The 14,396-nt window shown below is 46.3% G+C and overlaps 1 protein-coding gene across 3 annotated transcripts in view; it reads left to right on the top strand.

Moving 5' to 3' along the window:
- Window positions 1-4,150: 4,150 nt before the first annotated feature.
- The window catches only part of NF2 (NF2, moesin-ezrin-radixin like (MERLIN) tumor suppressor), a 128,108-nt gene continuing 117,862 nt past the window's right edge, over window positions 4,151-14,396 (top strand). Inside the window, exon 1 of one of the 3 annotated variants that reach the window (XM_056821533.1) lies at window positions 4,151-4,648. In XM_056821533.1, coding sequence (XP_056677511.1) covers window positions 4,535-4,648 — 114 coding nt within the window. In that variant the 5' untranslated portion in view covers window positions 4,151-4,534. The remainder of the gene's footprint in view (window positions 4,649-14,396) is intronic. The other 2 variants (XM_001380149.5, XM_007490518.3) reach the window with 2 other exon arrangements.

Below are 14,396 nucleotides of genomic sequence, written 5' to 3'. Positions count from 1 at the left end.
AGTGGATAGAGAGCCAGGCCTGGAGTTGAGAAGTCCTGGTTTCAGATGGGGCCTCTGACACTTCCTCAGTGTGTGACTGTGCGTGAGTCATTTAACCCTGATTGCCTACCCTTGCTCCTTTTCTGGCTTAGAATTGATATTAAGATAGAAGGTAAGGATTGTAAAAAACAAAATGAGAAATTAGAAGAATGGTAAGATGTAGCAAGGTAAACAAAATGAAAGCAGCCAAATGAGAACAATCTCTACAAGACTTCAAAAATAGAAATAATAAAAAACCAGAGCCTGAACATTGTATAGTCATAATAACTAGCTTGTCCCCAAAGAAGACAAGCCAGACAATCAATACACATTTATTAAGCACTTGCTATTGTAAACCTTAAAATTTCTTAGACTTATGAATGTTGGAAATTTCCCCATTGGGAAATTTCATACTTGAAAAAATTTCCTACTGATAGTAAGAACTCTATTGGAATATGAAACTCCTTGGCATGGGAGGATCCTTCTCCTCCCTACTTAAGACTACTTTAGGACAGAAACCTTTTGCTAAACAATGGAAAGGGCTTTGACCTATGCTTAAGCATAGAACAGGAAGTTCTTTGAGTCATGATTTATTTTAAAATTGATACAATAGAGATACTTGGAATGACAGAACCAGGGCTTGGAAACTACAGTCTCTACCCTACTCAGAATAACAGGATTTAGGAAGGGCTTCAGCAAAGATCAAGATTTAATTATTTGAGAATATGACCTTCAACAGACATGTGCAAAGGGGGTAGACCTCTGGGCGGTCCTGGGTTAAGCTAGAGCCACCACTGGCACAGGGGAGACATCGACAGTGATTGGTAGATGTGAGAACTGAGAGGAGGTTGTTGATGCTCTGGAGGAGGTCTGAGAGGAGAGAGGTCCTGGAGGGAGAGTGCCTGGAGAGGTTTTGAAGGAGGCTGTGGAAGGTGAACTCAGGAGGAGTCAGGAGGAGAATTCTCTGGAAACATTTCTTGAAAGGAGGCTCTCTTGAAGGTGGAGCCTGAGGTTGGCATGAGAAGCCTTATCTAGAGAGATCTTGGGTGAGTGATAAAACCAACTGACTGATTTATCTCTTAGGACTGAGGTCTAGGCCTTATTGGCTTGAGGCCCTTCATTCTTATTCCTTTCTTACTTTCTCTCTTTTTCTATTGATTAATCAGTGTATTATAAATTAAATTTCTCTATAAAACCCAGTTGGCTTGGGCATATTCATAAATTGGGAATATATTCCCTGGCGACCATCTTATATTTATATAAACCCAAGACACAGTAGAAACATATTTCAGCGGTCATAATTGATATATATATTTCCCTTGCTCCCAAACATTTTAATTATCACAGTTTATGGCTCCCACTCTCTTAGCTACAACTATTTAACGCTCAAAACTATTTTAAATCTAACATATTTGCCAGGCCCTGGCCTAAGTATTGGAGATACTGAGAAAGGCAATTCAGAACTTCCCTTCAAACAGCTCACACTCTGATGAGAGAGTGGACATGCAAATAACTAGGGCAAGTAATTGGCATTGTAGGTAGTGTTCGACTTGGAATCTGGAAGCCCTGAATTCAAATCTTGTCTCAGATTTGTACTAGCCATGTGACCCTAGGCAAGTCACTATAGTATCTGCCTCAGTTTCCTCAACAGTAAAATGGGGATAATAACAGTAGCTATGATGAAATAACACATGTAAAGTGCTTTATATGAGTGCTTTACTTTAAACACTACAAAAATGTTAGCTATTTTTATTTACATGTGAGATATGTATGTGGATATGAACATATATATATATATATATATATATATATATTTGTATATATACACATGGTTAAGTGTTCCATGGTAGCTGCTTCTTCCCCTAAGAGATCAGTTCAACCTCTGAGGCTGAGATGGAACAGAACATGGATCTATTCTCTGCCTCCTATGCTAATTCTGGCCTGACCCTGACAATGAAAAAGAGGTTCCCTACCACCCCACATCACATCATCTCTGTGAGGGACCTGCTGTCACAGCAAATGAAGAAATCTTGAACGCTGTGGATAAGTTTGCCTCCCTTGGCAGTATTCCTTCTGGGGATGTCCATGTAGGTGATGAGGTTGATGTACACATTGCCAGAGCGACCTCAGTGTTTGGGAGGTTCCCAGGGAAAGTATGGAAGAGAAGAGGTATTGGGTTGCCTATCAGACTGAAGGTCTACAGAGCCATTGTGCCAACCACATCGTTGTATGCCTGTAAGACCTGGAAACCGAGCTGCCTCCATTTGATTTGTCTCAGGAAAATTCAGATTCACTGGCATGATAAGATCCTCGACACTGAAGTTCTCTCCTGAGCTGCACTGCCAAACCTTCAGACTCTACAGCACAGAACACAACTCTGATGGGCTGGGCATGTTATTCAAACGCCTAAAAGACTTATACAGAGAACTCAGACAAGGCAAGTGCTCAAATGGAGGCCTGAAGAAAAATACAAGGAGACTCTCAAGGTTCTTCTGAAGTTTGGTATCGATTGTGAGACATGAGACATGCCCAATGGGCAGAGCAGAATTGCAGTAACTCAAAAGATGCACAAGTTTAGTGACATCTCCATCCCTAATATTCATCCGGGCCATTGGATTCAACCTGTGGTAGAGCCTTCTGAGCTCATACTGGTCTCATCAGCTACACTTGGACTAATTGTACATTTACCTCAACACAATGATGCCATTTCGGTTCTCTTTGAGTACAAAGGACAACTAACAACCATAAACATATATGCTTCTCTCTCCCCCATGGAGGGTGCTTCCATCCCTTCATTGGAGAGATGGAAGACCATGGATGTGGAACACTGTATATCCTGTGAGACTTGGTTGATTTGTTCACTAATTTTGCTTTTCTACTTCCTTCTCCCCCCTCCCATTTTTGATCTATTGAAACAATTTACTAACTGTTCTCCCTATGTCTTTTAAGCTCTCACTTATAAATAAAATTTGTTTTGCTTATGACTATCCTCTCCCCAACCTGAATGTATTTCTGCACAAAACTCTGTGTGGTTGAGTCTCCTTTGTCCATATCAGATCAAGAGTTTCATCAGATTCCAACCACTTCTTCCTGATTTATTCTGGGCTATAAGCTTATTATTTTTGCCTCTTGGGATATTGTATTCCAAGGCTTCTTTTGTGTGATCCTGACTTTCGTTCTTGGTACTTGAACTGCTTTTTTTCCTGCATGTTTGCAGTATATTTATTCTTTGACGTGATCTCTGAATTTTGACTGACATTCCCAAGACTTTTCCTTTTGAGGTTTCTTTCAGGAGGCGATGGGTTCTATCTTTGTCTCTAGTTCTAAAAGATCTGGGCAGATTCTTTGGTGATTTCCTGAAATACATTGTCTAGGCTTAAAAACAAAACAAAACAAAAAACCTTTACCTGCACCTACAGCTAGGTGGCTCAGGGGATTGAGAGCCAGGCATAGAGACGAGAGGTCCTAGGTTCAAATAGAGTCCCAGACACTTCTAGTGGTGTAACTGAGCAAGTCACTTACTGCCCGCCTTGCATATCCCTTACCACTTCTCTGCCTTGGAACTAATGTATAGTATTGATTCTAAAATGGAAGGCAAGGGTTTAATACATATATTATAGATTGAATGAAAGTACGATATAAGTTGTATTTTATAAGGAAAACTCTGGCAGAGAGGATGGAAAGCGAGAACATGGGATGCACAGGGAACAAGCTGTGCGAGAGCTCCGTGGCAGGACCAGGTACCTAGCGAAGGCGCTCTCCGCTATGCCCTGCCCCTTCGCATCCCTATTCAGTGACGTCAAAGATATGCTGTGCTCCGGCCTCGCCCAGAGTCCAGCCTCGCTTTCTTCTTTAGCTCTCAAGAGGAAGAAGGCGGACCCCAAGGAAACAAAGACATTCAGAGTGACAGCCATTTTGGCCACTCAGCGCTCAGTCAGGCCTTAAACGCGGCGGAGCCCAACTTGCTATTGGCCAATGCTCTTCACGGAGCCGAGACGGAGTCTCCAAGCCCAGCTCAGATCGGGGTGGGGCGAGGAGGCGTATCTGACCAATCCCAGCTCGGCTCGGTTGCCGCCAGCGTCTCAGGCTGCGGTCGGGGAGCGCGCGCCCAGCGGACTGTGACAGACCGGGCAGCTCCTGGGAGCGCGCGCGCGCCCCCGTCACTCGCTCGCGTGCCCGCTCGGCCGCGGTTCCTCCGGGGCGGGACGGAAGCGCCGGGAGCGGAGCGTGGCGAGGTGTCGGGGCCGCTCGAGGTCGTCAGCACCCACGTACGGCCGCTGCCCACCGCGGAGTGATCCCGTCCCCGCTGCCCGGGCCCGTGGGGTGGGCAGCCGGCCGGCGGGCCGAGGGCTGAGCCTGGGGACGGGGGCCGAGGCCCGAGGCCGCGCGGCTCCGCGCAGGCGCCATGAGGCCCCCCGGCTCCGCGCAGGCGCCCTGGCAGCCCTGAGGCCTGGGCGGCCAGTGGGCTGAGCCGGGCCCGGGCCAGGCGGGTTCCGTGCGGGGCCGGGGCCTCGCCATGGCCGGGGCCATTGCGTCCCGCATGAGCTTCAGCTCCCTCAAGAGGAAGCAACCCAAGACATTCACCGTACGTATCGTCACTATGGACGCCGAGATGGAGTTCAATTGCGAGGTAGGGGCGCCGGCCGTACGTACGTCTGGTCCCTCAGTTAAGTCAGGGAGAAAGCCTGTTGGCCTGCACTCATTGAGCACCTGGTGTGTGCACCGCCCCGGGGAGCCCCGCCTCCGGGGGCGGGCCTTGGCTTGGCCACGTGGTCTACCAGTGCCCCGCCCTGAGTCCCGGGGCGGGGTCGTGGCCGATTACGTATTTGGGAACGCCTCCACCTACCCTAGAGGCGGGGCCTAGGGGCTACCTCTGAGGGGTTTAGGGGTTCCAGAATCCTGGTCTGTCCAGCTCTTGGGACTCCTCGGCCTGACACTGCGCCAGGGAAATCCAAATGGGGCGGGCCAGAGTCAAGGCTTCTCGCTGCCTTCGCAGAACCTCGACTTATTCCTTCATGAAATGGGGGCAATGGCTGTATGGCCTCTCCCGCTGGACCTAGCCACATGTAGGGCCTCATCCTGGAGACTCCTCGGACCCTTCCCTTGCCCAGCCCGGCACACTCACTAGTGTAGACAGGTTGCTGAGGGCACTGAAGTTGAGAGTTCACCTGTGCACATTCACACATTCGCAAGTCTAGAGATCTGTAGATGTGTATGCACACCTCCCCGCAGGCAGGGCCACATGGTATGCGGAGGCAATATAGGGGTAGACATGGATGAGCACGGACAGATCTTAGTGTGTGTCCACATAAGCACGCATGTACATGGTGTGCCAGCGTAGAAATGTGCCCATGCTGGCCGACCCCCCAATGACTAATGGCCGCCCCCACCTAAGGAGGTGGGGGGTAATTTGAGCGTTGTGAGGAGCTTCGGGATGTCCAGCCCACCGTCGGGCACTGGACCCTTCCTGGCAAGGGGCGGCACAGCTCCGCTTGAAGACCTCAAGGAAGGGCCCCGGGCTCCTCTTTGGAGGGGGGAGAGAGCCGGGCCTAAAGCGTGGGAATCATCTGTAGCAGCCCAGCTTTTGTCTTGGGTGGAGAGTGCGCGGGGTGGAGAGAATGTGTGGGGGGCACTTTGTGTCCTGTGGGAGGGACAGATTAGATCCTCTTCCTCTGGCTGTTGGGGCTGCAGGGCCCACTCCTCTCACTTTACAGAAGGGAAGTGACTTGTCCGAAGCCTCTTGGCTAGTAAGTGTTGGAGTGGAACCCAGGCCTCCTGATTCCCAGTTCAGGGCCCTTTGTACTAGGCCACACTGCTCTGTGGTGCCGAAAGAGGCTGTAGTAGTCAGGTCCAAGCCCTTCTTTTTACAAATGAGGAAACTGAGGGAGGTGGGCTGAATGAAGGCCATTGATCTCCATCTGGAAGGGGCTTTAGAGATGATCCCTGTGCAGACGGGGCAGAAGCTGGAAAAGAAATGACTTGGCCACAGTAGAATATAGTAGAACTGCAGGTCTCCCAGCTTCAAATGCATGTTGGGACGCCTGCAGTTCCTTCTTTGGCTGGGGAGAGTCATGTGACTGCATACATCCCTTCATGAAAGTCTTCCCAGCTTTTCCTGAACTCCTCCTGTTGGTCATTCCTTATGGCACAATAGCATTCCATCACCATCACCTACCATAGCTCACCACTCATCTAGCCCTTCCCCAATGGATTCTCCAAGCCCCAAGGCATCCCCTTGATTTCCAATGGAAATATTTTTGTATAAATATGTCCTTTTCCCTTCCCTTGATCGTTTTGGGATACAGACCTACAGTGTTAATGTTGGGTCAAAAGGTATGCCTGGTTTTGTGGTCCTTTGGGTGTGCGCTCCATCTTTTACTGAAATGAAGCTCAGGTGGATCTTGGCTGGGGGGGCACAGTGTAGGTGCGGTAAGGGGCAAGAGTCAGGAAGACCTGAATTTAAATATTGCCTGAGGTACTTATTAGCTGTGAGACCCTGGGTAAGTCCCTAAACTGCCGATTGCCTCAGTTTCCTCCACTGTAAAAGAGGTATAACTAGTCTTGGGAGGTAGGTGCTATTATCACCCCCACTTTACAGATAAGGAAACTGAGGCAAATAGACTTGCCCAGAGTCACCTAGCTAGCAAATGTCTGAAGCTGGATTTGAACTCAGCTCTTCCTGATGCCAGGCCTAGCTCTCTATGCACTGTGCCCCATAGCTGCCCCTTAATATCGATAATAGTTGCTGTGGAGATTAAATGAGATAATATTTGTAAAAAGTTCTTGGCACTCTTTGGTGCTTTATTAGTGTTAGCAATATCTAGTAATGGTTTTATAGAGTACAGAAGAGGATTGTAGAGCAGGAAGAGTGGAATCGGCTTTAACAGGGTGGATCAGAAGGTAAAGACTCCGTCTTGTGTGTGATTTTGAGTGGCTCATTATGATCCATGAATGGACAGTTTTTCCACATATGAACTTTGGATTTGGAAACATCTGTTCCTGGCCTCATTTGGTAACATGTATGGAGTGGGAGAAGCTGGTGATCACGTTGGTGAAGATGACGGGCACAAAACTAAGCTCAAACAAACTAAACTCTAGGCTGGCTAAATTGGAGACAATCAACTGAGGGTAGACAGCAGCATTGAGGGACATCCTGAGAGGTTTCTTAGATGAGAAAAGATTTTAGCTGAGGCTTGGAGGATGCCAGGGAAGTGTAAAAAATAGACTCGAATACAGGACTACAATCCCCATGAGCCTTTGCTCCACTTCCCCAGAATGCCTTGTAATCTCACCTGGGCCGAGATCGAGGAGGTATTTAAGCTGATTCAAAGGCTTTTGAGGGGTTTTGGCTCTTTTTGGACTTCTGTTTTGGAGCAGGCGGTCTCTTGAGTGATGTGAGGTTATTTTGTCTAGGCCTCTGGCCTAGGCACATGTTTCTTACTTGTATATTTTTAATCTTTAATAAACCTCTAAAAAATATAATACTCCTTGCAGAGAGAAACTAATTTCTACCTGCCTCAGTCTCCCCGTCTCCCCTAAATTTTAATCTTTACAGAAGCCAGGAGACAGAGATGGGTGGGGGGACATTCCTGGGATTGGAGACAGCCAGAGAAAAAGCTGAGTTTGGGAGCTAGAGTATAGAAGAATACATGGGAGAGAGCTGTAAGGTACAGAAGCTTGGAAAGGAAGGAGGCCATCAAGGTTGTGAAGGGCCTTGAATGCCAAGCAAAGCATTTTGGATGGAGCTGTTAGAGCTTATTGAGTTGGGGATGAGGCAACATGGTCACACCTGTGGGTTAGGAAAATCCCTTTGGTGTTTGGATGGAGGATGGATTGGAGTGGGGAGAAGTCACTGTGGCAGTCCAGGTAGGGCCCTTAGGAAGAAATCCTCATTTTTTAGGTATAACACTCACATCTCTGGAGGTGGGATACCACCCACACACACACACAAGAGTGTCATTTCCCATATTTGTCAGAAATTCTTTGAGTGAAGTATTTGAGGGGGAAGAAATTAAGCTCCTAGCATGGCACTTTTCATATCGCATTCACTTAATGTCTATTGTTTGATCAGTCATGAAAACTTGATTTTAGAAAAGTAGTGAGAGCTTTTAGCCTAGAGTTGGGCTGGGATAAAGAGAAGAGGGGTTTTTAGTTAAATTTTGTTCCCTTCAGCTAATGTCCTCCTCATGGTGCAGAACGTTCTTCCTTCTCTGCTCAGCTTTTGATCTCCCTGGCTTCCTGAAAGGCCCAACTAAGAGCTCTTTTTTTACTGAAAGCCTTCCCCAACCCTTTTTAATTGTAGGGCCTTCCCTCTGTTCATCCAGACCTTGCTTTATATATAGATTTGTTTGCATGTTGTCTCCCCTAGTAGATTGGAAACTCCCTAAGGACCTTTTTTATTATCATCTGTGGCTTAGAGAAGTGGCTTGACTTGTAGTAGATGCTTAATAAATCTGATTGACCATAAATGAAGACCCTTGAGTGAAAGTCATCTTAGCTCCTATGCGAAAGCCATGGAGAAATGTCTGCCTCTGACAAAACACTAAGGACATAGTGTATTCTGGAAAAAGGCCCAAATAAAAAATGAAATTCCCAAAGCTCCATTTCCAAGCAAACAGAATTAGAATTTAGCTTTCTGGTCTTTTATACAATCTATCCAAACCATACACTCACTTACCTTGCCTTTATTTGTTTAATTTAAATAAAAAAGGAGCAGATGTAGCCTCCAGTAGTGAGAGTAGGCCCCAATAAAATCAGAGCCATAAGCTAGGAATCATCAAACATGTAGTTGACTCCCCAGCATGAGAAAAAGCAAACTTTTCACTTCTCTAAATACTAGATATCCTGCCAAGAAAATTAATAATATAAGAATTCTGTGAGAAGAACATACAGTATTGGGTCATATGTTGACATGTTGAATTGACATGTTACCTGTGATTTATTATCCTATAGAAATCGCTGAGGTAATCTACATCCATTGCATCCATCTTGTAAATCATTACTAAACCATGTCCCTGCAAAAGGCTTACCTAATCCCTCAGTCTAGGTCATTTCCCCTGTAAAGTTTGTACCCCAACTCATTAAACTCTGCCACTGCTCAGCAAGAAGATTGTCTGCATGTTTGTCTGTCAGTCTGGTGATTTGGTCCTCCTGTAATCCCAGAACCGTTTTTCTCATCCTGGTTCGTTGATCCACAAGTAATTTGTCAAGCAGAACTTGACGCATGCGTTCTCCGAGTCTATTGCAGGGGAGTGCAGGCAGTGTTAGGGAGCAGCTTGGTGATGGATTGACCCCATGTCCCTCTTGAGGCCTGGCCTAGCTAAGATAAGTTCATCAGATCTGGCCATGGAGTGCTAAGTTGTTTGGCCCTGCGGACGCTTGAAGACCATTGATTTAGTGGCAGAGGGGGTGCACTCTTTCAGTGAAGGTAGCTCCCCTAGATCTTTGAGGTATTTCATTATCCTCTGTTGTAGAAGGGGAAATAGTAGAGGTGTTGGAAAGGATGGTCCTTCCCATTTATTGGCAAATGATACGTAGTACCTTATTTCTCAAAATGACTGATATCAAAAGAACCGGAGTGGGTGATTTGAGGGAGGATGGTGAGGTGGAGGGCCACGAAACTGTTGGAAAAGATGAAGGGGATTGGTTACTGGCCTGGATTAGAGGGAGGGAGAGAGAGAGAAAGAGAGAAGAGAGAGAGAGAGAGAGAGAGAGAGAGAGAGAGAGAGAGAGAGAGAGAGAGAGAGAGAGAGAGAGAGAGAGAAAGAGAGAGAGAGAGAGTGTGTGTGTGTGTGTGTGTGTGTGATTGTCCTAAGATTGTAAATGTGGAAGCCTCTAGAGGACAGAGTAAAAACTAAAGAAGGCAAGCACCTAAAGGAAGTGCCTATGACTCAGTTCCACTAAAAGAGCTCTTAGAAAAGGCAGGAATTCCAGAGCTCATGCTTTCCCTGGCCTTGGCAGATGGCAGAGGGCAGGGGAAGATGTTTATTGGGGTTGTTCTGCAGTGGATGACATACTAGGACTTTTCCAGCTCTTAATGAGCAGGATGTTCTTTAGTTTGTTTTAGAGTAGTAGATTTTGTTGAGTCCAAGGGTCTGTAGCTAGATTTCTGTGAGGCTGTGAATTTGACCAGGAGAAGAATTCTGTCTTTATTTCAAGTTTCCTTTGTGATCCTGAGTATCATATTTGATGCATTTGAAAACAGGATTCTCAGAAAGGTCTACTAAAGAGGTCTGAAATTCAAAAAAGATGAAGACCTCACTGGGCTGCTGTGATTTGACAAGTGGCTTCATCCTGAAATTTCTAGAGGAAAGATTTGTGTGCAAAGCCCTTTGGAATGTCCATTTGAGAGCAGCTGGGTGGTGTGTGCTAGTAGAGGCTCGAAGAACTCTGGTGAGAGCAAGAGCATGATTCAGTGATCTTCCTGGCACGTGGGTTTGGGACGAATGGCACTTGTGGAATTCTCAGCCAGAGGAGGTCAAGTTTAGGTGACTTTCTAAGAAGGTTCATGTTTCAGAATTTGGATAGTATATGATTCAGGTTCTCTCATGTTAACAAGTCACACTTTTACTGAAGAGAATAAGGGAACAGCCCTTCTACTGCCCCCATCCTCCAGGTCTTCCTTGAAGCATTTTACGCAATTAGCTTGATGTTTTGGAGAATTTCTATATTTGAAAGAGTTATTTTGATGTTAGTCATTTTGAGAAATAAGGTGCTGCACATAATTTGCCAGGAAATGGGAATAGCCTTTCAGGATTTTTCCACAATAATGCATCAAGAAAAAGAGCCAGATTTTGAAGATTCTCTATGTTGAGTTTTTTTTTTTAATTTTATTTTTATCCTTATGCAAAACACACTTCCATATTGGTCATTGTTGTAAGAGCCATAACCATAAATACACTGATGTGAAAGACGACTCCAACAGTTCTTTCTCTGGAGGTGGAGAGCATTGCCTGTCATAATTCAGGATTGTCTCAGCTCATTGCATTGCTCAGAGTAGCCAAGTTTTCACAGATAATCATCGTCCAGTATTGCTCTTATTGTATGCACTGTTCTCCCAGTTCTGCTTATTTTTCTCCACATCACTTCCTGCAGATCTTTCCAGCTTTTTTTTGTAATATTTTGCTTATCATTTCTTATTATATTGAGTTTTAAGAGATTCCCATACTGCTTGTTCTGTTGCAGACAAGCCTGCTTTGCAACTTGGGGTTGGTATTACCTCTCAAAGCAGATATTATTGAAAGCTAAAGCTATCAATCATACTAGCACATATTAGGTTTTATAAATGGCAGAATCATCCATACCATCAGGAACACTGAGTGGAATAATAAGTAACATGTTAAAGTAGTGTTGTGAGGTGGGTGGTACGAGTAGCATTATTCCCATCATAGAGATAAAGAAACTCAGGCCAAGATAAATTAAGTGCCTGGTTCTAAGGGGCATAGCTAGTAAGTAGCAAAGTCAGGATTTAAATCTAGATCTTCCAAATCTAGTGTTTTTTCCAGTACAAAATTCTGTTTGTTTGATTCCAAGACAGAAGAGGGATAAGGGTCAGGCATTTGGGGTTAAGTGACTTGCCCAGGGTCACACAGCTAGGAAGTGTCTGAGGCCAGATGTGAACTCAGGACCTCCTATCTCCGAGGCTCTGTCTGTTGAGCCACCTAGCTGCCCTGTCCCCTTAGTATCGATTCTAAGACAGAACTGTGGCAAAAGGCTAGGCAGTCAGGGTTAAGTGACTTGCCCAGGGTGACACAGCTAGAAAGTGTTTTAAGTTAGCTTTGAACCTAGGTTTTCCTCTCTGAAGGCCCAGTGCTGAAGGAAGTGGGCTGAATGAAGGCCTTTGATCTCCATCTGGAAGGGGCTTTAGAGATGATCCCTGTGCAGACGGGGCAGAAGCTGGAAAAGAAATGACTTGGCCACAGTAGAATATAGTAGAACTGCAGGTCTCCCAGCTTCAAATGCATGTTGGGACGCCTGCAGTTCCTTCTTTGGCTGGGGAGAGTCATGTGACTGCATACATCCCTTCATGAAAGTCTTCCCAGCTTTTCCTGAACTCCTCCTGTTGGTCATTTCTTATGGCACAATAGCATTCCATCACCATCACCTACCATAGCTCACCACTCATCTAGCCCTTCCCCAATGGATTCTCCAAGCCCCAAGGTGTCCCCTTGATTTCCAATGGAAATATTTTTGTATAAATATGTCCTTTTCCCTTCCCTTGATCGTTTTAGGGATACAGACCTACAGTGTTAATGTTGGGTCAAAAGGTATGCCTGGTTTTGTGGCCCTTTGGGTGTGCGCTCCATCTTTCACTGAAATGAAGCTCAGGTGGATCTTGGCTGGGGGGGCACAGTGTAGGTGCGGTAAGGGGCTGTCCACCGGGCTGCCTAGATGCCCCTAAAATGTTGGTATTTTCAACGAGTTACTTAATTGCAAAATCCAAAAAACGTCTTTATAGAGCTCTTGCAGACCACATTCCGGGAGGTGGTGATTTCATTGGAATTACTTTTGTTCTTTGTTCAGAAGGGATGTTTCTCCAGGCACCCGGATACCTACCTGTCCCTCCAGGTGGCATGGAGACCTTAGGTAGGTTTTAGACTTTGTAGGAGAAAGAGGAGGGACTAGCGTAGGAGGAAGAAAGAAGCATCTGGGGGGGGGGACGGAACAGCAGGAGCCTTAGTCCTCCCTGTGATCCCCGAGGAGGGTAAGCGGTCATATACCTTCAGCATGTGTAAGCTGTCAGTGGCCTGGAGATGCTGGGCCAACCCCTGAGGCTCTGGAGGGGTGTGAATACATCTGTGCACAAGGCATATTCCCTGGAAGTGGAAGGTCACCTCAGGAGGAGTTCCTGGAGAAGCACCTGGGGTCCTGCTTAGGCTCTCTGAACTGCTAAGATCCTGGGGCTATAGATCTAGGCTGGAAGGAACCCTAGAAGCCATCTCGTTTTACTGGTGAGATGCCCCGACCAGGGTCCCCTGGCCTCTTCCCCTCCCGACTGGACCACATCCTGTCACATGGAGAGAGGAAGGACCCAGAGCCCAAGTGAGGCAGAGTGTGGGGTCAGGCTGTGCCAGGTCCCCCACTGCTCTCTGAACCGCCTCTAGTTAAGCCATTTGGGGAGGCCTTTCCTCACCATAGTTTGCCAGGCTAAAGCACCCACTGCTTTGGACACTGGCTGACTTATCTGGTTCTTCTGTGCAGCCCCCTGTATGTCCTAGGAGCAGGTCCTAATAAACAGACAGAAACAAGGAGAAAAGGGTAAGTGCTTCCAGAAAGAACATTGATTAAGTGGGCGAAGATGAGTCACTGACAGTGAGGTGGTTTGGATCCCAGTTTGAAGGACTCCAAATGCCAAACCCAGTGGTTGTTATTTAATCCTAGAGGAAGTAAGGAACTAGTGGGTTTGGGCAATGATGTCATCAGACTCCGGCTATAGGAAGATCCCTTTGACCTCAGTATGGAGGGACGAGACCTTGGAGGCAGAGAGACCAGTCAGAAGGCTGCTGCAGTAATCCAGGTGAGAGGTGTCACGGCCGGAACCTGCGGGGTGGCTGTGTGAATTGAGAGAATCTATAGGGAAAGTTAGATTGGGATTCTATAAATATCTCTCAATGACATGAGAGCCACACTCAAGTTTTCTGAGTGTGATGGAGAGGCTTTTGATATGATTGACAGCTGGTCCCTGCTATGTTGGTTGTGCGTACGTTTGCTTCAGTAATTCAAGGATCGGTAATTATTCCCTTCAGCAACACAGATTGCAACTCTTCTGCCTTACAAGATATCAACTTGAAAATTGTAATTGCTGAAAAATTAATCACTGAGGCCTATAGTATACACTTTAAGGTCTAAAGGGCATTTTTTATTTTAAAAAAACATTCATTTCAATTACATTTTTTATTATTCTCTCACATTTGTGAACATATCCTTCCTTCCTTGCCCAGTAAGCTTTCTCTTGTAACGGGAAAAGAAAGGCAGCATTTCGGCAAAACCAAGGAATGGGCAGATTCTCTCTGATGGCATTTGTAGTGTCCCATCCTTGTATTCCCTCACCTTTGCCAACAAGATAATTTAAAGGTCAGGAAATGCTGTAAATCCTCCTCTTCTTTCTCTTCTCTTTTCTCTATCCCTTCCATTTCTATTCTGATGCAGGGAGAAGAATGAGGAAGTCCCAGCAGAGGCTGGTCAAGCATTAAGTGCCTACTATGCTCCAGGCACTCTGCTAAATGTAGGGGATGCAAAGAGAGACAAAAGCTTGTCTGCTCCTGAGGAGCTCATGGTCTAAATGGGAGGAGACAACACGAAATAACTATGTACAGACAACACCCACACGTGGATGAATTGCGCTGGTCAGCAGAGGGAAGACACCACTGTTGTGGGCC

The sequence above is a fragment of the Monodelphis domestica genome, chromosome 3 (genome assembly GCF_027887165.1).
Source record: "Monodelphis domestica isolate mMonDom1 chromosome 3, mMonDom1.pri, whole genome shotgun sequence".
Classification (NCBI taxonomy): Eukaryota; Metazoa; Chordata; class Mammalia; order Didelphimorphia; family Didelphidae; genus Monodelphis; species Monodelphis domestica.
This window is presented reverse-complemented; position numbering and strand designations above follow the sequence as displayed.